Below are 27,145 nucleotides of genomic sequence, written 5' to 3' on the forward strand. Positions count from 1 at the left end.
AAACACACACACACACACACACATATATATATATATATCCAAAGGAAGGACAAGATTCAACAAATGTAAAGAACTACAGGCCAATATCTCTTTTGAACAACGATTATAAAATCTTTGCAAAAATTATTGCAGAAAGGGTGAAAAACTATTTACAAACGGTAATTTCTGAAGATCAAGCGGGCTTTTTACCCAAAAGGCAGATTAGAGACAATGTAAGAATAGTAATGGACGCAATTGAATATTATGAAAAGCACCCAGAAAAAGAAGTAGCTTTTCTGTTTGTTGATGCAGAAAAAGCTTTTGACAATCTTAATTGGAATTTTATGCACCAGATGATGGAAAAGATTGAAGCGGGACAACATTTTAGAAATTGTATTGAAGCTATCTATTCTGAACAAAGAGCTAAAATAAATGTGAATAAAGAACTGACAGATAACTTCAAAGTACAGAAAGGAACAAGGCAAGGTTGTCCGTTATCACCGTTATTATTTATCTGGGTATTGGAAATACTTTTACAAAAAATACAGTACGATCAAGAAATAAAGGGCTTGACACATAAAGGACACCAATACAAATATCGAGCATGTGCAGACGATGTAATGTTTATAGTGGAGAACCCAACAGAAAAATTGACATTGCTTTTTCAAAAAATAAAGGAGTTTGGAGAATTGGCCGGCTTTTACGTAAATAAGAATAAAACAAAACTTATATGTAAAAACATGATCAAACAAAAACAAGTGGAACTACAAGAACTGGTACAATGTGAAGTAGTTAAAAAAACAAAATACCTTGGAATTGAATTAACGGCAAAAAATATAGACCTATATAAGAATAATTATGAGAAATTATGGACTAAGCTGACTCAAGATTTTAAGAAATGGGATAAAATGAACTTATCACTGATGGGAAGAATATCAGTTATAAAAATGAATGTCCTACCACGTTTGATGTTCCTGTTCCAAACAATACCAATTCTGCATAAAACGGATTTGTTGGCCAAGTGGCAACAAGAGTTGTCAAAATTTGTTTGGGCAGGCAAGAAACCAAGGATCAAAATGAAAATACTTTGTGATGCCAAAGAAAGAGGAGGTCTACAAATGCCAAATCTTAGACTATATTATGAAGCGGTTTGTCTAACATGGATGGATCAATGGGTGAAGCTTGAAAATGACAGATTGTTGGGGTTGGAAGGGCATGATTGTAGATTTGGCTGGCATGCATATTTATGGTATGACAAGATAAAAATGGACAGTTTTTTTAAACTTCACTTGGTGAGAAAAGCTTTGTATATGGTATGGACAAGATATAAGAAGTACCAGAGTGACTTAAGACCATTGTGGATTGTACCAGTAGAAGTGTTGATATCTTACTCAAGACAGCGAGGTAGAGACTGGTTGCCATATAGAGATTTAATTAAAAAAGAGGGAACAGAGTGGGTAATGAAAAAGCAGAATGAAATTGAATATGAATATGAGTGGTTGAAATATATGCAGATTTATGATCTTTTTAGATCTGACAAAAAAAACTATGGTTTTAGAGAGGAAAAAAATGAAATTGAAAAGGTATGGGAGAGTGGAGGAGGAAAAAATATTTCTAAAATGTATAAGGTGTTGTTAAAATGGTATACTGAAGATGAAACTGTTAAAGAACAAATGTTAAAATGGGCTATTAATATGAATAAGGAAGTAGATATGGAAACTTGGGAATATTTGTGGAAAAACTCTATTAAGATCTCGACATGTACTAATGTTAAAGAAAATTGTTATAAGATGATGTATAGGTGGTACATGACACCTAAGAAGATTGCAAATATGAATCAAAATATGTCAAACAAATGCTGGAAATGTAAGAGGCATGAGGGCTCATTTTATCATATGTGGTGGACTTGTGAGAAAGCTGTAGACTTTTGGACAAAAGTCCACAATGAAATGCAAAAAATACTGAAATGTTCTTTTAAAAAAGCACCGGAAATTCTGCTTTTGGGACTCAAAATGGAAGAAGTCAATACGACTAAAAAAACTTTACTCTGGTACCTGATAGTGACAGCGAGAATGATTTATGCTCAGTTTTGGAAGACAGAAAAGGTACCAGAGGTTGAAGAATGCTGAGTCCTTCCCCTCCCCAAACGCTGGCCTCCACAGGATTCGCCCCCCCAATCTCCAGGTATTTACCAACTCAGAGCTGGCAATCCTACTTTCCCCTCAGTTCCTGTTGCTAGGCAACCAAGCTTGGTTCTGTCAGTAAAAGGTGGGGGGGAGACCCTTTCTACGACTATTTTGGCCTTTGGGAGACAAATCGTTGGGGCCAGTCCTGACTAGGGTTGCCAGCTCCAAGTTGTGAAATTCTTGGAGATTTTATGGTAGAGTCTACAGAAGCCAGAGTTCAGGGAGGGGAGCAGCCTCAGCTGAACAGAATGCCACAGAGCCCACCCTCCAAAGCAGTTATTTTCTCCAGGGGGAGAGTGATCTGTTGTCTGGAGTTCAGTTGTGATACCAGGCGATACCACAGCCAGTGTGGCATAGCAGTTAGCGCTTCAGAGCAGGGTATGCCAGACCCAGGTTCTTGCTGTGGAAGTTGAGTGGGTGATTTTGGACCAGTCACAGACTTTCACCCTAACCTACCTTACAGGGTTGTTGTGGAAGTCAAAAGGGGGAGAGGAGAATGACTTAAGTTGCTTTGGTCCCCACTGCAGAAAAAGACTGTACTTTTCCTCCTGGGGAATCATTGTTGTCAATCTCCAGGTGAGGGCTGGAGATCACTCAGAATTACAACTGCACTCCACATAGCAGAGATCAGTTCCCCTGGAGAAAATGGTGGATTCTGTGTCCTTATACTCTGCTGAGATGGCTCTGCTATGACAGCTAGTGTGACGTAGCAGTCAGGGCTTCAGAGCACAATAGAGGCTGCAGGTGGGGGGGAGATGGAAAGCTGAAGTCAGAGGGGCAGATAAAGGTAGGTTGGTGATTGACTGGGAAGGAGATAGGGTTGCCAACTCCAGGTTGGGAAATTCCAGGAGATTTGAGGGTTGGAGTATAGAGTCTTCTGCAACATTAGGGAGACGTTGCATTGATCCACATTATTGTCATTCCTGTAGTGCTCCGTCAAGAGATTGGTGATGAACACCAACAAAGAGATAGAGTTGATACCCAAAACCACTTGTTAATCCTAAGAAAGCATGTTCTCTTTAGCTCTTGTATTCCTTGGATTCACACATTTTTAAACAGAGTGATAAATGCTATTTAGGAGTTTGAAAAACAAAGACTTTTTAGTCTGCTTTTCCACTTCATAGCTCTATGAAGATGTCCTGAAGAGAAAACATTCCAGGGAACATAGCCAGAAAACATTCCAGGAACATTCCACACGGTGCCCACAGCCTTTGGCTCTGTGATCTGTCACTCAGAAGCTGTCCCTATCCACTGGCTGCGTTGCCTGAGTCTCGCATCCCATCCAACATTCTAAACAGTTTGCTGTTTCTCTCCCCCCCCCAGCCAGTCAGAACACAGAGGTTATTTGTATATGTGGCCTGATTGACCTTTGCCTCGGAGCACAGAGGTCGTTTGCATATGTGGCCTCATTGGCCTTTGCCTCTAACATTCTAAACAGTTTGCTGCTGCTGTTCTGAGGTAAAATGTGTTTTAAAGTACCCTTTGTGCCTGTTGGGAGAAACCATTGTTGCCAATCTCCAGGTGAGGGCTGAAGATCACTCAGAATTACAACTGCTGCAGGTGAGGGGGGGTGGAAAGCTGAAGAGTGAGTGGGAAATAACGGTAGGTTGAGGATTGGCTAAGAAGGAGATAGGGTTGCCAACTCCAGGTGGGAAATTCCTGGAAATTTGAGAGATGGAGCCTGGAGAGGGTGAGCTTTCAGTAGAGGTGGGACCTCAGACAGGTACAATGCCATAGACTCCCCCCTCCAAACCAGCCATTCCTTCATGGGGAACCATTGTTGCCAATCTCCAGGGGGGGCTGGAGATCACTCAGAATTACAACTGCTGCAGGTGAGGGGGGGTGGAAAGCTGAAGAGTGAGTGGGAAATAACGGTAGGTTGATGATTGGCTGGAAAGGAGATAGGTTTCCAACTCCAGGTTGAAAAACTCCTAGAGATTTGAGGGGTGGAGCCTGGAAAGGGTGGGGTTTGAGGAGGGGTGGGACCTCAGTCAGGTACAATGCCATAGACTCCACCCTCCAAACCAGCCATTCCCTCATGGGGAACCATTGTTGCCAATCTCCAGGTGAGGGATGGAGATCACTCAAAATTACAACTGTTCTTCAGGTAGCAGAGATCAGTTCCTCTGGAGAAAATGGTGGACTTGGTGTCATACCCTGCTGAGGTCGCCACAGCAAATTGACGCTGAGTGCCCAAGGCCAGGGCACTCTCCCAGACCCTCTTTCTAGAGCTCATTGTATTTATTTCCACAAAGGGCCTTATTCCTAATACCTGGAATAAAACATTGTTGGTCTTCTTAAAGGTGCCATGGGATTCTCTCCCTCTCACTCAAGGGAAGAGGGGAGCTTTCAGCCAATTGAGAAAAATAAGGCTTGGCTTTCTTTCTCTCCCCTGGAAGCAGGAAGCTGGAGAAGAGAGAGCTGGGCAAAAGCAACCAGCGATGCAGGAAGCAGGAGGGAACCAGCTGCTTACAGCCTGGATAAGAGCCTTGCGGGGGCCAGATCTGGCCTACGGGCCATATGATTGACACCCCTGAGCTAGGGGTTCATCTTATCATTCCCCTCCCAACCCATTTCATAGTGGAAATAAGGAGTCCCAGGCTCTCTAGATGCAAAGCCCTAAGAATTTACATCAAAATGTCTTACAGAAAATATGGAACTTTGTTACATGTAGCCAGTATTCACAGTGACTTGCGCAAAGAATACTATTTTACTGGGGGGTGGGATTTAACACACACACACACACACACCTATTTTGTTCGTCTTTGTTGTATAGTATGTACCACAAGCACAAAGCAGTTTGGGGGCAGGAATTAGTCTTATCCAGTTTGAAGCTTTTGGCAATATGACTGCAATTACATAAGCTGGAATGTGGCCACTTTATAAAAGCAGTTGGAATTAATACTGTTCATTTCTGAAGGATCCTGTTAAGCTTTGCAACAGTTCATAGCAGGAACTAAGTCTTATCCCTGTCTTGCAGAAGGAGAGACAGGTATGCAGTAGAGAGCTGATGTGCAGTGGAGGACTCTTAGAAGAAATGCTGTATAGTAATAATAGTAATATGCCTTTGTCACTGTTGTGGAAGCTAGTAGTTGCTGCAGTACAATTGTCTATTCTCTCTTGCTGATTTGGGAGGGGGAAAATGTTATAGATCTTTGTCATTTGAGGATCTCCTAGGGCAATAATCTCCAGTGCGATTCCCATAGGCATCATGGTGCCCGCTGTTGTGTTTCCTGGTGTCCACTTTCCTTCTTTTTCAAAGCAAAGATCTAATCCTGGCTTTCCTCCACCATATTTATTGTATCTATAAGATATGCATTGACTTTTGAGCTATGAGCATTGGTAGGTTTATGTAATAAGAAAAGAATAAGAGTACTATTTAGTTGACCTGAGCCATTGACTATGTAGAAGCTATGCAAGATTGTAAAAGACACAGCATGTCATAACCCAATCCAGTATATAGCTATTTATAACACCTAACTGGGTGTAGTTAGGATGATAGACATGGACCAAAAAGATGTAAATACATGTTAAGGTTCTTGAGGATTTTTTTCTATGTATGACATTCATTCTGAGCAGCTCTCCCCTTTTCTGTAAGCCACAGGATGTTTTTCCCTAGGTTACTAATCACAAGTGAAGTATGATTTACTGCATTAATGTGACATCCATAGCTGGTAAACATCTTGTGTTTGGTAAACACCTTGTGGCATTAATCTTAAAAACAAAGTATAGAATAGCGAAATCCAAAAGAAGTTGAAGATGGATATTTAATTTTTTTTTGCTGCCCCATGTGGTGGGAACACATTATGGGAGGAGGCTCAGCTCTAAGATGGCCTGTCGTGAAACCATCTTAGAATAGCCTTGAAGTTGGCAGCATCATAAGTGTGAGGGTGCCTCTTACCATGTGCCACCATCAGCTCCCACTTTAGGTTGCAGACATTTTCTGCAGTTAATTAGAGCCCAGTGCAGTAGCACCAGTGCAGAAGAACCTTGTGTTCTTCTCTGTTTGTGCTGAGCCATCTTCAACTGGCTGCAGAGATTCTCCACTGGACTTTGGGTTCTGCGGCACCAGTGTGGAGAAAGCATCCACTCCCTCCCATGCTGCTCCAAGGTGGGATTTTGAGACTGCCTTAGGCCCAATCTAGGTGGCAACAATAGGCTCAAGCTATGCCAGTTTCCTCCTCCCAGTTAGCAGTCTGTGTAGTCAGCCAACCCTGTATACCCAAAAGAATGCTTTCATAGACTTTTACAATACCCTCACCCAACTTTTGTCTCAAATTGGGACTACTGTGTTATAACTAATTTGCTTTGCCTGCTTTTTGTGCATGATTCAATCAGTTCTTAGACACGTTCAGTGATTTCATATTTTATTTTTCTATGTCAACATATGTCCACTTGAATTGCAAGAAGAGCTCCACAAGTGTGGGAACCAAACTAGCACATTGAAAATGTGGGATGTTGCCATGTAACTGGCTGACTGTATGCCCAGCTCACAAGCAATGCACATTTACTGTATATGTGCTGAAACTAGGTGGCAGGTCACCCAGCATGAACTTTCCATGAACTTTGAAGCTGTTCATGGAGTTTCATGCCAGTTTGTGAGTGGAGACTGTTCATGACAAACTCTCCACATAATCAAAATGTTTACAGAACTTCAAAGCAACAAGTTGGAAGACATGTAGAGGAGCATCCAGGGCATCCCTGCATCTTTGATATCTCTAGCTTGTATAGGATCTGTTCTATAAACTCTGGAACCTCAGTCATTTTGACAGATGCAGGTTCAGGCAGTCCTGTGCAAGCTAGAGAAACCAAACTCACAGGGGATCTCTGGCTGACTCTCCTCTACATGCTCTGCAAGTTTGGTGAGGATTGGATTTACAAGGTCCAAATTATGCTCCCCCCAAAGAAGGTGCCCCCAGGAAAGTGCTTTCTGGTGAAATGACAGGCAGTCATTTCCCCAAAAAGCACTTCGGGGCATAACTTAGACCCTGAAAGTTTGGTGTCTCTAGCATGCCAGGGGTGCATTCTACGTCCTCACAAACTGAAGTGGTTTGTGAGACAGCTAAAAATTTGGGATGGTCCATGGTTCATGAACAGAGCATGTCACAAACCAAACTAGATCGCATTTTCCTGGTTTGTGCCCATCCCTACTTGCTGCTATCTGCTACTTCCACAGTGGGGGTACTTTTTCCTGCACCTGGGTGGAAGTAGCCTAGGTTTGCATATAAGCATAAACCATAGTCTGTCAGTTCTTCTGTAACTAAATACTATTTTGTTGCAAACAATGGAGTAATTAATCAGCACCTTAGGGTGCAGATCCTATGGAGTATTTCCACTGATGGATTTCCTGAGGGATCCTCAGGAACAGCATTTTGGAAGGCATTTTAGGCTGTAGCAGGAGGAAGAATGTAAGAAGGTTGTGCTCCACTAACAGAAAATCCTTCTATCCCCTTGCTTTCTAATCCAAGTGGCACAGGGAAAATGCTAGTAAGGCTGATGCCCATTCCTATCTTATTCTGTACACTTAAACCATGGTGTGTTGGTCTGTTATTAAAGCCTGATCTACTGGACAGATCCTCTGTCTTCATTCTTAATATACCAATTTGATTTAATTTAGGTTGCTCTAAGCAAGTTAGCATTAATTTCTAGTTTATTATTTTTATTGATGTTTATTCAGACACTTAAGTACACTCACATTTCATTCATTTTTGTTAATTTTGCAGGGCCATTGCAGATATTCTGAACAGTAGTAATGCATCTCTATAAAATGCAAATATAGTTTAGCTTGGCAGTAGACTCCAGAGTTTAAGCAGAGATAAATTGAATCTTCAGAGTAGTGAATAGTATGTGACCATTACAAACAGAATTTACAGCTTGTGCCCCATTGCATGGTTTGATACTCTGAACATATGTTCCTCTTTCATATGTGTTAAAAATCTGTTACTTGATCACCTTAGCACTGTAAAAATATGTATAATTTATATTTTTATACCACAGGGGATATATTTTATTTGATGATAAAACCTATATATTGGAGCCATTGGAAGGTGCTATAAGTGAACACATAATATACCAAGCAGAGAACCTAAAACTAGCACTGGGTTCTTGTGGTCATCATCTCAACATCTCAGGTATCACATGGGAAGATGCTGCACAGTCTAATCAGATGTTTTTTAGCAGGGTAAGTCAAAATCACAGTTTTGTACTTCAAGCTTCTTTTCACATTACCGTTCCATACCAGATGTTATTTGTTGTTGGCCCAATTTCAAGTAAAGCAACACAGGGATGGGGGTTTCATACAGTGAATTTCCTTCCGTTAATGAGCCGTCTCGGAGGTGCTTTGGTCATTTCAAACAGTGCCACTTCCCCCACACACCCTTTTTCATCAAGTGATCTTCCTCAGACTTTTAAAAAATGTTCTAAGGTGAGCGCTATAGTACTAAACTGCTATAACACTGAAGTGCTATAGCGGCACCGTTGAGATGCATTGACTTCAATGAGTCAATGCATCTCAGTAGGGTTTAGCGCTATAGTACTCACTTTAGAACGTTAAAAAAAGTCCAAGGGAAATTATGCAGCAAAAGGGGGGGGAGCAGCATTGTAGGAAGTGCTATGGACATTTTAAACAGCACACCACAGGAATTCAGAAGCTCAATGAAGGGGTTGAAAATGGAAAAACCAGTTTTTTTCAAAAGCAGCTCAACCAAGCTTTTCTAATCTGACTGAAGCAGGTTTGTATGAACAGGTAAATAAATTCTGCTAGCAGCCAGTTACTAAAACGGGTCTGTCTAAAATGACAGAAAAAATCCATGAGCAACCAGTTACTAAAATGGAATACAAAGGCAGCTTGAAAAGGAGATTTTTTATCAAATTCTAATGTATTTTTAGGGTAACTGTGTTAGTTTATCCATCCTACAGTTATTGTAACATCTACCATATTGTACATCTCAAATGTCTGAGCCACTGGCCTTATCCTGACTAAAGTCCTGGGTTCATATGTGCTCATATTCCCTCAAGACTTTCAACAGGACCGCAAATAAATTCCAGCACTTGATCAAGAGCTTGGAAATTTTAATATCACTTTTAAAATACTATCTTCTATTTGCTTCCACAAATAGACAACAGAAAACCAAATACCAATGATGTAGCCACTGAAAGAGTATTGCATTGCATAAATTCAGGTGGGTAGCCATGTTGGTCTGAAGCAGTAGAACAAAGTTTTAGTCCAGTGGCACCCTTAAGACCAACAACATTTTATTCAAGGTATAAGTATTCGTGTGCAAGCACACTTCTTCCTATACAGATCTGAAAAAGGTACTTCATTATCTGAAGAATTGTGCTTGTGCACAAAAATTTATACCTTGAATAAAAATGTGTTGGTCTTAAAGGTGCTACCGGACTCAAACTTCATTCTGCATTGCATATGTAAGGGCATAAAGAGTTGGTCTCTAGATTCCAACCACATGGTAAACCCAGCATTAGTATCCCTTCCTTGCAGTTCCACTTAGAAATCGAAGAAGGCAGCAACCAGTATGCAAAGAATAAAGTTTACCATGTGGCTGGTATGTGATTTCGGCCACCGTGCGATAAACTTCTCAGCAGCTGCCTTATCCTTCCTGCCCAATCATTTCAATAATAAGTTCAATTTAAAAAATACTCCTAAACAGACTATGAAATAATGGCATGGTGAAAAGAAGACTCAGAATTTACGGATGTTATTTTTTCCTGTTCATATTAACATAATTTGGTAAATCTCTTATGTAGCTTAATTATTTCTTTTTAAAAATTGCAATCTTGGATGAATGAGGAAGTTGATTGTGCTAAAACAGAGATTAGCTGTGCCATGCAAGCCAAGAGAAGTGATAATTAGGGACATTTTAGAAACAAATGGTCTATCCAGGAAACAACCCCCCCCCCAGCTAGTAATGGAATGATTAATAATATTAATCAGGCAGAACATGCTCTCAAGCTTAAACCTACTATAGTTGGTTCTATATCTTATAGAGCTCAGTTGTTTTATGAAGTTTTTATTCCTTTGTAATTTACACTTTAGGGATCAGGCAAAATACCTCTCATTAGTTTGTTTTGAAGTATTAGAAACTCATAATGTATTATGGGTGTCTGTTAAAACTTCACATATAAAAGGAATTCATTTTTAAAAGAGTGGCTTAAAAAAGGGATTAGACAAATGCATGGAGGAAAGGTCCATCAGTGGCTATTAACCATGATGGCAAAATGGAACTGTCATGTTCAGAAGTAATATACTTCTGAATTCCACTGGCTGAGGTGGCAGCAAGGAGGAGTCTTCTCTTTGTGCACCTTTCCAGGCCATCTGGATGATTTTCAAATTTCTGTAATCCAAATCCTGTTGCACTGTTTATACAATGTCCCTGCCTGTTCATCGCATAAACTTACACAATGTAATCCTCCTTGAGCCTCAGCAAGAAAGGCAAGCTATGAATAATGTAAATACATAAATCTGTTAGAAACAGGATGCTGGATGATGTTGACCATTCTATTATAAACCCACCTCCCAAATGTCTGAAGAAGAGTAATGCAGAATGAATTGAGAGCATTCAGCATCAGGCAGCTTAGAAACTTTAAACCCACAGGCACAATAAAGCAGTATGGCCCATTCTGCATACTGACCTTACGATCTGTGTGGTTGATCTCCAAGTTTTGGAATCCAGTGCTCTGCACCTCATCCCTTTCCCTCATACTATTTCCTGCTTTACAGTCATTGTTTTCCTGTTCGCACTGGATGACAATCCAGTTTTAAAATTCGAGGGTGCCTTCCCCCTTTGTAAAATTTGAGTGATCCTGTGCACTAGCACTAAATTGAGATCTGTCACCCAAGATGTCACTTGTTAAAACTGCTGTGCTTTCCCCCAAAATGTTCTTGCAATAATTTGAAGTCCACCCCCTTTATAAAAAAAAAAAGACAATTGCAACATGGCTACTGATCATGGGCTATCTGGTACCATTTTGAGTAAAACACCAATGAAAGTTCATTGCAATATACACAAATAAGAGTGGTATGTACAGCAAAATAATGTAAATTATTTCCCCCCCACTGCTGGCTACTTAAAATTACCATAGCTAAATTCTCCCAGTGTCTTCTCACTTCTGACACCCACCCCAGCAACATTTCTATTTGCTTTCATCCAACTGACACTTCCTCCTGCCATCTTTTTCCTTCTATACCCTACTTCTTCTTGCCCCCTTAGCTCCAGCACTGCCCCCCTTGCCCTCCCACTGCCCCCTTTCCTCAGTCTCTGCCATCTCCTCCCTCTCCTCACCATTTTGCCTACCCAACCATCCCTCTTCCACAACTTGCCTGCCTTCTTGCTGCTCTGTCTGCCTGCCCATCCTCCTCACAGTTCTGCCTGCCCACTCATTCCCCTGCTTGCCACTCTGCCTGCTCATCCATCCCTCCAAAGCACTTTGCCTGCCCATCCATCCCCCTCAGTGCTCTGCCTGCCTTTCCTCCCACTGCACTCCCCACCACTCTGTTCACCCACATATCCTCCCCATGTCACTTGGTAGGCCAGCTATTTGCCAGCCCACCCAGCTCCCACTACTTGTCTGCCATAGCAGCTCTCACTCCCTGCCATCTCAAGTTGTGTGGGGTTTCTCCTCCTCTCACCCCTTTCCTGCTGCCCTGCCCCCTACCACTGTGCACACCCCACCCCCTTCCCCTACACACCTGAAGGTCTACTGCCGTTGCCCATCAGCGGCTCCAGTGGAGGTGCATTGTGTGTGCACGCACAGACAAAAACTCCTTCTTTTCCTCCCCAGTTTTAGATTTCTTTGCTAAGCTGCAAGTGTCCCACAAGTTTGCTGAAAAAGTTCCCTTCTGTGTATATGGCTCCAGTCTGCAGATTTAAGTATCAACAGATGGGGCCAAGTGAACTATTAGATATATTGATGATACAGGATGGCCTTAGTGACTTCTTCCACTGGAGTATCATGTGCAAACATATCTATAATAGAGTGTTGTGTCACGCATGCTATGCATCAGCTGAGTTTCTGTTCATATGTACCTGCAAATTGTTCACTACCCTGCTTTCTGTACACCTTTGTGCAAACTCTGTCACAGTATTGTGCAGTATTGTGCAGCACAGCAGTCCACTGTAGTAATGCTGTTGTTCCAGCACAGCAGTGCCTATAAATGCTGCTGCGTACATTTGGCATCCTGTGTCTAACTATATGGTACTAGTTGAGCCCAATCCTGGGTGTTGATGCAGGATCTCACAGGCTCATGCCCTTCACCTTTAAAAATGGAAGAGTCATTAGACAGTATGTACTCTTGCCAATAAGTTCCTCTTGATTTTCAGGTTTTTGGTTTTGGTGTGGGGGGTGTATAATGTGACTGTTGAGAAGTAAGCTGGGCAGTATAGTATTTCAGCAATGCACAAATAAATGTCCTTATAAATCTTGCCTGGAGACTCCAGCTTTATTGTTTCAGACCACCTCAGCTTGTTAAGGAATCTCTTCCAAGCGTCTAGAATTGGACATTCAATTTGGATTAAATTGCTTTAGTTTTGTTTTTTTTATGTTGGAAATCATTTGTTTAGACCCAGGACAATATGCAATTATTTAGTATGATAAGCACGAAAGCTTTTGCTCAAACTTGTTAAATTCTGTCGAAAGCTCATTTCTGTCCCCGATTTCATAGTAGGAAAAAGTGGTGGCCAGCTTGCCTGCAATAAAAACTTCCTGGCACTATAGATGATAATATAATAACATCACCTCGGAGAACATTTAACCTGTGCGTGTTTACTCATAAGCAAATCTCTCTCATTTCAGTGGGGTTTACTCCCCGGGTAAGCATTCTTAATAGCTTCACATTGAGGCAGACTTATTCATTTGTTGTGCCTTTGGATATTTTTTCATCTGAATCCATGTTAATATGTGTTTCAGGCTTTCAGTTATTTTACACTCTAATAATATGAACATCACATGAGAACAAGCACATATAAACAAACATGCTATTTCAAGGATGAACCATGGGAGATCCAGGTTCGAATTACCATTCTGCTATGGAAGGTTGCTGGGGTGATCCTTGGCCAGTCACACACTCTCAGCCTAACATACCTCATAAGGTTGTTGTTAGGACAAAATAAAGAAGGGAGAATGTTAGGGTAGAAAAGCGGGCTATAAATAAACTAAGCTAAAATAAAACAAAACAAAAATTTGACATGAGCTACTTCCAAGAGGGCATCTAGATCTTTTTTAATATAAATTTTATTTAAATATAGAAAAGAAACAGATATAAAAATAAAGTACACACCCCACTCCCCATATAGAAAAACAACCTACAGTGTACATATAACAAAAAAACAAAGAAGAAAAGAGAATCAAAACAAAAAGTAAAAAGCAAGCAAATGAAGGCATTGATAGAGAGCTAAACATTTGGCATACATACAAAGAGAAGGAGTTATTTCCCCTTCTTTTTTCTTTTCTTGTAAACATGCATAATTAATGTGTAATTACAATATGATTAAAGTATAGAGAAACGCTTACTTAATTTTGTCCCATAATCTGAGGAAGGGCTTAAGCATACTTTGAGTATTGTTCTGAGTTCTGTATGAAATAAAATCATACCACGTTTCAAAAAAGTCTACAGGTTTGGCTTTAGATTTAATTATTCTAATTTGATTTGTTAATTTTCAGGTATTGCAATCTGCCATTACTCAGAATACCATGAGTGTAATGTTAATAATTCTGCAGCTTTCCAACTTTTAACAACTGTTCTGTGCACCCCCATTAACATAAGCACTGTTAGTCCTTTTGAAGTCACGTTTTCATTTTGTTTCTCTCATATTGTTAATAGGGCCAAACCTAGTGTAACACAGATGGTTTGACATGTAATTTTTGCCATTTCTGCAAATAGCTTCTCTCAGAACTGTGACACTACTGGGCATAGCCACCACTTATGAATATAATCACCTTGCTGATTACACATTCTCCAGGATTTTTTATTATTTGTGTTGGTTATTCTTGCAAGGTGAATTGGAGTAAAATACCACTTGTGTTGTAATTTCATGGAGTTCTCTCTAAGAGCTATTGATATAGTTTTCCTTGTTTGGGTATACCGTATCTTATTCCAAATATTTGTTCGCTCTTTATTCCGATATCTTTCTCCCATGTTCTTTTCAACCCATTTAGTGAACCTGAATCTATCTCAATTAAATAATCTTATATTTTAGAGATTACTCCTTTTAGACTTGTCATATGTTGCATTAAAATCTGTTAAAATTTCAACAGCTTTCTAGTCATGATTTGCCTTACCATAGAGATTACAATTAGATAATGCAATTGATATAGAGAGAACCAATTTAACTCTCCTTGCCATTTTTCTTTTAGTTGCATCACAGTAAAGGGAGTCCCATCTACATAAAGATCTCTGATCCTATAAATCCCTTTTTCTTTCCATTTGAGATAGCTTCCTGGTTTATCCAGACATGAGAAATAAGGATGTAATATGATAGAAATTAGCAGGGATATCTCTGGAATCAATTTATTTTTCCATTTAATCCAAATTTTTAATGTACTATATAGGAAGGGATTCTCTACCCATTTAATGTCTTTTACTTTTCCCCCTCCAAAAATGATTTTCTCAATTAAATTCATTTGGATCTTTGACATCTTTCATGGCTGTAGTGACAAAAAGGTTATCTTGTCAGTATTATATACATACATCAAATGTGAGTATACATTTTCTACTTTTCCTTCAAAGAGCTCAGGGTTACCTCGTTTTCTTTTCCTCACAGCAACTTTAAGAGAGACTCTAGCTACTGAGTCAAAATCACCCAGTGACCTTTGTGGGAGAGTGGAGAATTGAAGTCAGGTCCTCCTAATTATAGTCCGACACTCTACCCGCTATATCACACTGGCTTTATGTGTGTATGTTAAGTTCCACTAAGTCACTTCTGACTTATGGTGACCCTAGGAATTAATTATCTTCAATACATCCTATTGTTGACAAACTTGCTCAGGTTTTGCAAACTGAGGGCCATGGCTTCCTTGGTTGAGTCAATCCATCTCATGGGGTCTTCCTTTTTTCCTGCTGCCTTCAACTTTTCCTAGCATTATTGTCTTTTCCAGTGAGTTGTCTTATCATGTGGCCAAAGTACAATAGCTCGGTTTAGTCACTTTAGCTTCTAGGGAGAGTTCAGGCTTGATTTGATCTAGAACCCACTTATTTGTCTTTTTGGCTGTCCATGGTATCCATAAAATTGTCCTTCAACATCACATTTCAAATGAATCCACTTTCTATCAGCTTTCTTCATTGTCCAGCTTTCACACCCAAACATAGTAATGGGGACTACTATAGCATGTTATCTTGATCTTGGTGACCACACATCCTTACACTTAAGAAAAGGAAGAAGAAGAGTTTGGATTTATACCCCACCCTTCACTCAGAGTCTCAGAGCGGCTTACAAACTCCTTTCCCTTCCCCTCCCCACAACAGACACCCTGTGAAGTATGTGGGGCTGAGAAATCTCTGACAGAAACTGCTCTTTCAAGAACAGCTCTGACAGAACTATGGCTTGCCCAAAGTCATCCAGCATCTGCAAGTGGAGAAGTGGGGAATCAAACCTGGTTCTCCCAGATTAGAGTCCACTCACTTAACTACTACACCAAACTGGCTCTCAAGGATCTTTTTCAGCTCCTTCATTGCTGTCCTTCCCATTCTTAATCTCCTTCTGATTTCTTGGTTACTCTTGTGGGCCAGCCAGGACTCAGCAATAGTAAGGACTCCACAGAAGAGGAGGGGCCCTATGTAGCCAGCTCTGAGTCAGCAGAAGCCAGCAAGCATGAAGATGAGCTGCAGGCTTGTTAGGATTCACAGCCCACAGCTGGTGCAGAGCCATCAACACCCTCCAGCCCTGATTCAAAAGGGGAAACTCAGTTGGTCATTTAATTTCCAGACACCCAGTATCACCCACATCCTTAGAGTGCCACAGAGGGATGCTAAGTACAGAACTTTCAGGAGAGACAACAAAGTGCATGCCTCTTGGCCTAGCTGCTTGTTGATAGCAAAAATGAGTAGTTGCAGGATTACCCCTGAGGAGCTGGCTACAAGCATGAACCTTAAGCATATGGCTATAAAAACTAGCCAAGGGAGGCTGTTAGGTGTGGATGCAACGCATACGATAGACACTCAACCACCAACTCTGCCTTGCCTGGTTTTCTGGAACCCTGACCTTTGGACTGAATGACTTTGCCTTTCCCGACTTCTGTACCCCTGACCTTGAACTGAATGATTCTGCCTTGCCTGACTTCTGGCACCTGGTACTCTGAGCCTGCTAATCAGTACAGTTGAAATGTAGATTGAGCATTTATGGTCTGTGGGCCATGGTTTTGTTTTCCATGTTTGTTGGCATATTCTTGTTAAGATTTTGATGGAGTCCATTTCTGTGGCTTGGAAAAACTATTTGTATCCCATCTACTCCTGGTGATTTGTTTCTCCAAATTGTTTTCAGTGCAGCTTTTATTTCATTTTCTAAAATTGCTGATTCTTCAAAAGATTCTTCTTTGAAGGAAACAGTAATCCTTTCATCTCTTTTTTATAGTTCTTCAGTGTATTGTTCCTTGTCTTTATTTTGTTATGCTCAGTTAATATGTTTCTATGTAAATCATTCAGCATGCCTAACCGTGCTTTATATTTCCCATTGCTGTTTTGGCTCTCATGGAATGGATCTCTTGTTTTTCCATTTTTGTTGCTGTCATTTATTTCTTTACACTGGTTCTTATCATAGTTCTCTTTGTGTCAACATGCCAGTCACTGAAACACTACATTTAGACTTCTGATTCTATTTCTGTCACCTTTACTTTGCTTGTCAATCTTTAGCAATTTTAAGAGTTTCATCAGTCATCCCTCAAGTCTTTTCATTCCTTTGGCTACAGGAATAGTCTTTGCACATTTGTCCTTGTTAATATTTCTGGTTTCAACCCACAGTTCTTCTGGTTCATGTTCACTTGAACTTAGTAATGCAAATCTGTTATTTAGATGGTCTTAAACTCTTCAGGAATGTTGTTTAGATTGTATTTTGGCATTATGAATGTTTTGGTGCTTTTCTTCCACTTTATTCTAATTTTCAGTAATAACAGTTCATGGTCTGCTTTAGCAGAGACAATTGAGCTTCTCCACCTGCTGCTTCTGATTATGTAATCTATCTGATTTCTGTATTGATCATCCACTGATGTCCACATATACAGTTGTCTGTTTGCTTGCCTGAAACGTGTTCACAATGAACAACTTGTTGGCTTCACAGAATCCTGTAAGTCACTCTCTTGCTTCATTTTGTGCCTGTTGATCAAATTTTCAAATATTTGATTCTACTTTGTTTCCCACTTTTGTGCTTCACTCACATATGATTAACAGCATATCTTGTTTAGGTATGTGATCAGTTTCTTCCTGGATGCTTACATAAAAGCTTTCAATTTCTTTTTCATCAGCATCTGTAGTTGGAGCATAAACGTGAATGATAATTATGTAGATAGGCTTGACATGAAGTCTCATCAATATTATCCAGTCAGACTATGCATTATACCCCTGATTGCTTGTGCTACATCTCACTTCACTAGCTTTTTACATGATGGATACATTGAAGCATGTTACCCCTTCTCATTTTCCATCAGACTATGCAAGTATTATTGGCCTAGGGTATGGTCTAAAGCAGAGTTTCCCAAACTTATTCCTAACCCTAACGCCCCCTTTTCAGAAAAAAAATTACCCCCCGGACATCTACCTTAAAGAAGTGGACAAAAAGTTGCAGTTTGTGGATCTGCACCTGGATTGTTCCAGCCCACCTAGATTGTTCCAGCACCCCTGAGTGGGTGGTATTGCCCACTTTGGGAGCCAGTGGTCTAAAGGCATGTGATACAACAAGCATTGTTGAGACTGAGTCAGGTTTGGGTCAAGATCTAGATGGAATTATGACAGGGAATTCCATATACATTAGAGCACCCTGAATAGGGTTGCTAGCACTGCCTTGGCAAATGCTGGAAGATTTTGAGGTTGGTATGACGATACCCCATTGTCAAATCTAAAAACTAGAGACTTAAATTTCATACCTTTTATGATTGACGATTTAGGGACCACTTCTCAATTAAGGCAGTGCCTGGACTCAGGGTGCCAACCTTCCATTCACTTGACCTGTTATGAGGGGATTGTAGGCTTGAAGGAACCACACTGCAGGCTTAATGAAAACACCTAAGGAAAAAGTTTATTTCAGTGGTATGTGTGGCTTGGTTGTTTCTTTGTTCTCTTTTTCTCCAACCCTCACAGTATTACAGTAACAAAGTTACTTGACAGCTGGGGCCTGAGAAAGCATAAAAGTTATAAAGCAGGTTTCTTGTTTGATTTATAACAGAAATGCTTTTAAGTTTGCACTGTTTTAACAGGTATGGTATCTAAACCTATATAACACAGAGCAGATAGGCTTCCCTCTTTTGAATGTTTTTGACAGGAGCAGCACCCAACTCATATCTGAAGTCCCTAATGGACTCCCTGCCTAACCAACATAACCTCTTAAACCTTCTCCTACCAACATCCAACCCCCAGCTCTATCAGTGCCCCCCCCCCGTTTCAACATTCCAATCCATCATTTCAAAGTGATTGGCTGATGCTCTGGAAGGTGGAACTTGAACCCGTCCATCACTGGTGATGGATGCCTGGGGATTGAGGAGGGTGTGACATTACTTCTAGGTGATGCTTTACGAATATCCCCTAGTGTTTTGGGGGGGGCGACCATAATGACACAGGCAAATTCCAAGAGCATCACACTGGAGGCCATTTCAGAGCCACTTTTGTTCCTGCTCCTCAGTTTATTGAAAGCATGGGACTGGGGCTGACAGCAGGGGTTTACCTGCTGCAAGAATGCAAATGGCAAACCTATTGCTGGAGGAAATATGGGACTGTATTTTCATTATTTCTAAATGGGTTTGTACACAAGCAGAACTATAAAAAATGAATAGCCCGAAATTTAGAAGCCCTAGAAGTGCTAATTTCTGGTTTTCATTTTGGTAGCACAAGCGGGAAGCTCTGAAATCCACCAAGTATGTGGAACTTCTTATTGTGGCTGATAACCGAGAGGTAAGCAAGAACTAAAATGAAACTGGTGTAGAGAATTACATCAGCAAGGAAGGTAAAGAATGTCTTATAACCAGGGGGCATTTCGTAGAAGAAGAGGTGCAGGAGCTCATTAGCAGAACTCATTAGCAGAACTTATTTGCATATGCCACACCCCCTGACATTACCGGAAGTGTGTCAGAAGGCAACACCCACCGCTCAGGCTCCACTGGACTGTTTTGGATTGCTAGCTATTGGGGGGGGGGATGTGCAGATCTGCCCTCACAGAGGAGGGAGAGCTTGTACCTGAATAAAACTTGGTCTTAAAGGTGCCACTGGACTATTTTGAAATAAAGCGTGGTGTGAAAGGTGCCCCTGGACTATTTTGGACCGGGGGGGGGGGGCTCTGCAGCTTATCTGGCTGCTTCTTGCTCTGACTGAGGGCTGCTGGGAGCAAGGGGTGAGGCTTGTTGCATGTGCCCACCCCCTGGGCTCTTTACTGCCAAAGCTCTGCTCCTGTGCGCTCCAGCAGGAAATGACCCCTGCTTATAACTCAGGGAATGGTTTATCTTGATTTTTTATCTATTTAGTTATTTGGTTGGTACACTAGTTGGTACACTACAGCCTTGGTGTTTAGTAATGCCGGCCACATGACCACAGAAATGTCTTTGGACAGTGCTGGCTCTTCGGCTTTGAAACGGAGATGAGCACCACAACCTTAGAGTAGGATTCAACTGGCTTTTGAGGAAGGGAACCTTTACCTTACACTACTTTTATTCTGAGAATAGTTACAGGCGTGCCCCGTGAACTTTCTGCGAAATAAGGACTCATTGGGATTAATCACAGCTGGGTACTTGCAGTCACATTAGCAAATACTTTGGATTCTTATAGTTCTAGTTTTTATTCTATTAAAAGGATCTCAGGTAGTCTCTGCCCGAGACCTGGAAGAGCTGCTTCCACTTAGATAATACTGGGCTAAATGGAGCAATGGTCTAACTTGTTACAAGGTACCTTCATACATTCATTTTTCTGGTGGCCAGATTTAAATTTCTGGTTGCTAGACTCTTGGCAAACATTATGAACCCCTGAACACGCATTATCTTAAGCTAACTAAATTAAGCCTTGCCCTCAATGATCTCCTCTGGAAATCTGTAAAGGCAGTTCTTAGTATTCATGTAAAAATCAATTCCTATGGTTATAGGGAGGAAGCTATAATAGGAAAAGGTTTTCAATTAAAAAATTGATCTGTATGTCAGTTTCCAGCCAATAGCAGACAATGCACTTCTCCTTTGTACCAAATTTCCCTTGTGAACTACTATAATCATGAATATCTGGGACTGTCAACTAGTGGCATTCCCCTTTATCTGGAAGTGGTCCAGAGCATGTGAGCTATTTATAGGCCTGACACATCTGTTCGTTTTTTACACTGCCCTGGAATCAACATAATAATATGTTGATAATGACAAGATGGAGAATAACTGCTTGGGAAAGGTAGATGATGACAGGAGAATAATGAAAACAATAAAGATGCTCAGTGTTACTTCAGATTTTCTTATAGTTTCAGAGACAGGGCAAGGATGTGGAAAAAGTGAAGCAGAGGCTGATAGAAATTGCAAACTACGTTGATAAGGTAAAGTATTTTAGTTGAGACAATAGATGTAGTGTCAATGTCAGTGAAATTGTCTACTTTTTGAATGGTATATGCTTGCTGTTACTGAGGCTTTGAGAATATGACTTTGAGAAGTCATAATTTTAACAGAGAGCATGGCTGGTGGCCCAGATTCATTTAGATCAGGGGTGTCAAACATATGACCTGTGGGCCTGAACTGGCCTGTCCAGGGCTCTTATCCGCCCTGCAAGCAACTGGTCATCATCACCTTTATTGCCAGGTGACAGAGGCTGCGCATTATGTCCCTGTATCCTGTCCCAGTGCTAATGAGTAATGGGTGGTGAAAGAGAGGGTGGGCATCAGGGAGATATTTAAGGAAATACTGTTAGAGTGTTAACGTTTTAAGCATGTTTATATTTTGAGTGAACAATAACATTGTTAGTTGGGTTTGCTTGGCCCCGTTCATACGAGGCAGTTTGGGCTGGGAGCGGGCCAGATTGGAAGCACAGCAAACGGGCGCGATCCCACGCCAACATCTGCCTGGCGTCGCGCTCGCGCCTCCAATCCAGCCCTTCCCCCGATGAAGCACGTCAAAGATGAACCACCTACCTTCGGTGGTTCATCCGGATGGTCCGCTTCATCCTGGCCGTGGGATCGGCGGCGTGTCTTGCCGCTGTCTCATCCCCGCCCCCCTGCCGTACTGCGCATGCTCGAGCATGCGCAGTATGGCAGCCTCCCCCTCCGACTAGTATCTTCCTCCCCGGCATCTGATCGTGCCGGGGAGCAACGGAGCGCGGCTACCGGGATCCGTGGGATCCCGCCGCGGCGTTTCTTTTTTGGTGCGGCTTTTAAAAGCCGCGCTTCGCCCCGTCTTTTCCCTGCCGTGTGGCAGGGGCCCTTGTGTCCTTTACAAAGTTTAGATTTCCCGTACCTGGTATAACATGGCCCGGCCTGACAAAGTGACCTTTATGTTAAATACGGCCCTCATGACAAATGAGTTCCACACCCCTGATTTAGATTGCTTCCACACAGAGGTTTTTTAATCCACTTTGGCTACCAAACTTCAGGACTTTTTATTTTAAGCATCCTCATTACCTTGTGGTCTAATCGAATTCTAATCATCATGCTCTTGGAACACTATTTCCAGAACCTTCTTTTCTCCAATAAGAAGTGGTTTGGATGGGAAGGTATGCATTACTCAAGGTCTCACCCAGATTGGCACCATTTTTTTTAAATACCTTGCATCCACCATTTTCCACTACATCACAGCATACCACTGGAGGGTTTTTTCAGTCTTTTAAAAACTGGTGATACATTGGTAATCTTTGGAAGCCGTGCTTCAGGTGCCCCTGCCATCTGAGGCTCAATGGGTACCAACTTGAGACAGGGCCTTCTTGGTCATGGCACCTAAACTTTGAAACTCTCTGTCACCCTCTTTTGTTTTCATCTCCCAGCATGTGAAGACTTTTTTGTTTTGTTTGGCATACTACCAGAACTGATATTGGCTCTCTTCATTGGTTTCGATGTTACATGTGTTTATATGTTTTAATTGAATTATTTTATACATAATTTATTTTAAAAGTTGTTTTGATGTTGAAATATTTTAACATTTGATGTTCACCACCTTGGAGGCCCTATTTGGGTGGAAAGGCGCATTGCAATGTTTTAAATAAAGATAAATAAATAAATAATAGCTGGATCACTAGCATTGTAGCCATCTATTGTGACAATATACCAATTCCTCTGAGTTCCCAGCTTTCATTAAAAAAGCACCCTCTCTAGCCTTTTTTAATTGTGGAGGTATGCCTTTTACTTTCTCTGTAGTGAAAAGAGCTAGAGACCTACTTTTTAATGAAAGCTGGGGATTCAGAGGAACTAGCATGCAATTACAATAGTAAAAACCATAAAACACTGACTTGTTTGCAAACCCCTCCCTCCCTTCCATGGAGGCTGAGGCTTGAGATAGTGCTTGGGCCTTCTCTTCCAACAGATTTCGCTGTTGCTTGTTTCTCCCGCACAAGGACAGAGTGCAGGCCTCTCTCACCATCCTCACAACTGCCCTCTAAGGCGGAGCGGCACGAGTCCCATTTTACGGGTAGAAAGCTGAGGCCAAAGGTGAATGGCCAAATTGTCCTGTGAATGAAGGAACGAAGAGGGGGGTATCTGAGGTCTAGTTTCCCCAGGAACCACACCAAGCTGTTTCAGGTTGCATGGGGCCCAAATTACAATTACAATACTATGTTATAATGCTATAGTGATCCTTTGATATGTTTGAAACTAAAACCTCAAATACTTTAGGTTATTAAAAGGAAACAAAATATAGTAAACTATAGGAGCCTGATGTGAATGTTTTTAAAAATTCTATTCTTTCTCATTGACTAACCGTGCAAGTATCGGGCCTTGATACATAGATTTATACTAGTAGCATCTTTAGGAAACCGAACCATCACTTGGTTTGGAAGATATGCTCCCAGATTGCATTCCTATGCATGCTGGAAAAGTGAGATCATGTCTTCTCTTCCACCCATCAGACATGCCTGTCCTGTCTTCAAGACCACAAGAATCCTTTCATGTGTATAATGTTTGAATATGGTTCTGCACAATCAAGATCTGTTTTACAATCCAGCAGTCAACTGTGAAATTTAGGCATTTATGTGTTACATTAGTTTGCCTTATTTCATGCATGGCAGGACAGTTGTGCCCAGAATATGGGGTTGAAATCTTTCCCCCTACTGCATATAAGAAAAGACTGGAGAGAATATCCTCTGGTCTGGGCTTGTCATATTAGATAGGGTTACCAGATGTCCTCTTTTTTGTGTGTCTGTCCTTTTTGGGGCTCTTTTAAAAAAAACTGATGAAAATGTCTTCTTTTTGGATTGGAAGGTTAGGAATATTCCTAGATAGTAGCAATTATCACAGCTTAAATAGTAGGGGTATTTAAAATTAGATTTGTAATGGCGATCAGTTGTTTGAAGTAGCCAAATACACCCTCTTCTTTGCTTTTCAAAATACAGCAATCCTATGTTAGATGTTTACACTTCTGTATTTTACTTCCATGGGATAGGGTTCAAAATATTGATTTGGCTTTCTTATCAGTTCTATAGGCCACTAAATATTCGAATAGCTCTGGTTGGAGTGGAAATCTGGAATGACATGGATAAGTGCACAATAACCCAAGACCCATTCACCAGCCTACATGAGTTCCTGGACTGGCGAAAGCTGAAGCTACTACCTCGTAAACCACACGACAATGCACAGCTAGTGAGGTATGCCTACTGAGAAGTGAATACTGGGAGAGAAGTTCATAGTCCAAGAAATGCTATTCAGAATTCCAGATTGTAATGAAAGTTGCTAATTCTAGTGTAATTTCCATCCTTATGTCATATTATTTATTTATGTCATTTTACTTCTGCCTATCTCACTGAGTCTCAAGGTGGAAAACATCATTTTAAAAAACAAATCAATAAATCAGGATAGTAGTAACGGTGTGATATAATAATTAAAAATGGATTGCAGAATTAGAGAGCACAAAAATAAAAGTGTAATACAGGGGTGTCAAACATGCAGCCTGGGGGCCGGATCAGGCCCCCAGAGGGCTTCTATCAGGCCCGCAGTAGAACTGGCTGTCTTCTGCTTCTTCTTCCAGTTCTGCTGCTGCTGCATCATCGTAGGCTTGCAGCTTACAGATACACACCTGAACAGCATACTCAGGATTGCCACAGCACAGACATCTCGATGCAATAATTCAGAGCAAGAGGTGTCAGTTATCAGACACAAATAAACAAAATATTGCAAGACTGCTAATATTTTAAGCATGTTTTTTAAAATTAAAAACCCCTTTGTGTTCGTGTCCTTTATAAAGTTTATATCTCTGCTACCTGGCATTACATTTTATGACACACATGGCCCGGCCCAACAAGGTCTCATTTATGTCAGCTCTGGCCCTCATAACAAATGTTTGACACGCCTCGTGTAATACCTACAACAAACAATGCAGAAAAACACGATTGCAGAATTGGAGAACGATGCAATAAAAATATAGTATATAGTATTCTATATGTAATAAAGCTGTAATAAAGCTGAATCGCAAATGCAGAAAATCATGCAAAAATACTATCATACATACATTGAACTGTGCTATGGGGAATTGCCTAAAATTTTCTCAAGCATTAAAACTACAGCCCTGTTTCCTTTATGCAAAAAAACCCCCCAAAACCCTCCCAGACAATTCTGTGTTTACACATTCTTTGGAATGCAAGAGAAAAGAGCAGGAACCCAGTAGCGCCTTAAAGACTAACAGAAGACTAACATACCCTGCCACATATTTTGTTAGTCTCTAAGGTGCTACTGGACTCTTGCTGTTTTCTACTGCTACAGACAGACTAACAAGGCTACCCATCTTGATCATTTGGAATGCAAGACGAGTGAGAGGCTTCTTGATCTTGTCAAGCAGGCCATTCTTTCCAGGCAGGAGCCACAGCAGAGGACACTCAGATGCAAGAGGCCATTGACCTTATCCATTTGCAAGGTGGCAGCTTCAGAAGCCTTCGCTCAAATGAGTGAAGCTGTCACAGCACAACAAATCAAGATGGTCAGTCCTGCAGATATGTGGATCCAACAATATGAAGGGCTTGTAGGTGATAACTAATACTATGAATCAAACTCCATGAGAATCATGTCAATAGAAGCCAGGTGTTGGGGTGCGTTTTGTCCCTTTCAGTAACTTTGTCTCCATAAGTGGTGCTTTATTTCCCCCTGTTCAGCCATTAATTTATGTGGGATAAAGTATAAGGGTGAGCTTGGGGATATCAGTGGGTCGGAGGGGCTAAACCTGCCTTCAAAAGCTGTTTGCCTTCTTTTAACATTTATTCTTTTCTTCCTCAGTGGAGTATACTTCCAAGGTACTACCATTGGTATGGCACCCATAATGAGCATGTGTACTGCTGAGCAGTCTGGGGGTATTGTTATGGTAAGTGCTTGTTAGTACCACATTGTTTTGTTTATCCAATGCAAAACACTTTTTTACATTTAGCAGAAGCCAGGGCAGCTAGCTTTCTTTATGCCAATAAAGGCTCACTTGACTTGACTTGACTTGACTTGACTTGACTTGACTTCTAGACTTTTTTCACTTCATGACAATGTTGGATATAGTTTTGATTCATTTTGTACTCTGTGCGGATGAGTTGTGGTCTTGGCAGGGGTTGGGGGAGACTCAGGAAAGAATTTTCTTTTTAAAAAGGTGTGTTTTCTCTTTCTAATTCTCTTTTAGTTGCCCTCCGAATTCTGAGCCTTTCAGAATAAATATTCCTGATTTTTTCCCCACAGTATCCTTAGTTCCATTTTGCAAAGAATCAAGAATGAAAGTACCAGGAAGAGTCCATAGATAAACTGACAATGTATGTGAACATCATGCATATGTTCTCCAGTGGCTAGATTTGAGTCCAGCAGCACATTAGAGACCAACAAGATTTTCAGGGTATGAGCTAAACTCTCAAAAACTGATACCCTGAAAATCTTGTTGATCTCTAAAGTGCTGCTAGACCGGAATCTAGCCACTAACAAGGGGAGTTTTGACTCATTCCCCAAAAATCTTGTAGGTGCTACTGGACTCAAATCCAACTGTTCTACTGTAGACCAACACAGCTACTTCTGAAACTGTGTTCTCCAGCACTATCTTTTAACTGCATAATCCAGTGCAAATTATATCTCCGTGGAAATCCATAGGGCTCAAGCATATTATTGTGACTAACTGCAATAGGATTTTACTGTACTCAATGGATGCTGCACATTTTACAAGAAAGCTTTAAATTAGACTGTCCACCAAAGAAAGCTTTTAAACAAATTAATGGATAAAATTTGAATAAACTGGCTATTCAAAAACCTTTAGTATATGATTTGCTTTTGTGAGATTCTGAAAACAGTGATGGTGAGCCATCTTCCAATCTTGATTCATAATTAATCTGGATCTCCTGTATTAATAATATATTCTATATCCCAAACTTGAAGGGCATGACCTGTGTGGGTTTCTTTTATTTATTTATTTTTTAATTTTCTTTATTGAGTTTCAAAACATGAACAAACATCAAGTTAATCTTCTATTATATCACAGATGTGCATACAACCCCTTACCGACTCTAAGTTCACCTCCAAATTAACCCTCCACCTTTAACTTCAAATTATACAATTTTTTCCAGTTTTTCTCGAAAAGTAGTTCATCTTCTCCCTTCAATCTACAAGAAATCTTGTCCATTTCAGCGATTTCAAAGCACTTCTGTATGACCTCCATTT

General features: G+C 40.9%; 1 protein-coding gene across 1 annotated transcript in view; it reads left to right on the forward strand.

The window, feature by feature from the left end:
• Positions 1–27,145, forward strand: part of ADAM12 (ADAM metallopeptidase domain 12) — a gene marked incomplete at its 3' end in the record, with an annotated part of 324,736 nt that overhangs the window by 184,488 nt on the left and 113,103 nt on the right. The window contains exons 6-10 of the mRNA XM_015417139.1: positions 8,163–8,346; positions 19,207–19,272; positions 20,807–20,878; positions 23,954–24,123; positions 25,742–25,826. Of these exons, the coding sequence (XP_015272625.1) occupies positions 8,163–8,346; positions 19,207–19,272; positions 20,807–20,878; positions 23,954–24,123; positions 25,742–25,826 (577 nt within the window). The remainder of the gene's footprint in view (positions 1–8,162; positions 8,347–19,206; positions 19,273–20,806; positions 20,879–23,953; positions 24,124–25,741; positions 25,827–27,145) is intronic.

This window comes from Gekko japonicus, unplaced genomic scaffold (genome assembly GCF_001447785.1).
Source record: "Gekko japonicus isolate JY-2015 unplaced genomic scaffold, Gekko_japonicus_V1.1 scaffold958, whole genome shotgun sequence".
NCBI lineage: Eukaryota > Metazoa > Chordata > Lepidosauria > Squamata > Gekkonidae > Gekko > Gekko japonicus.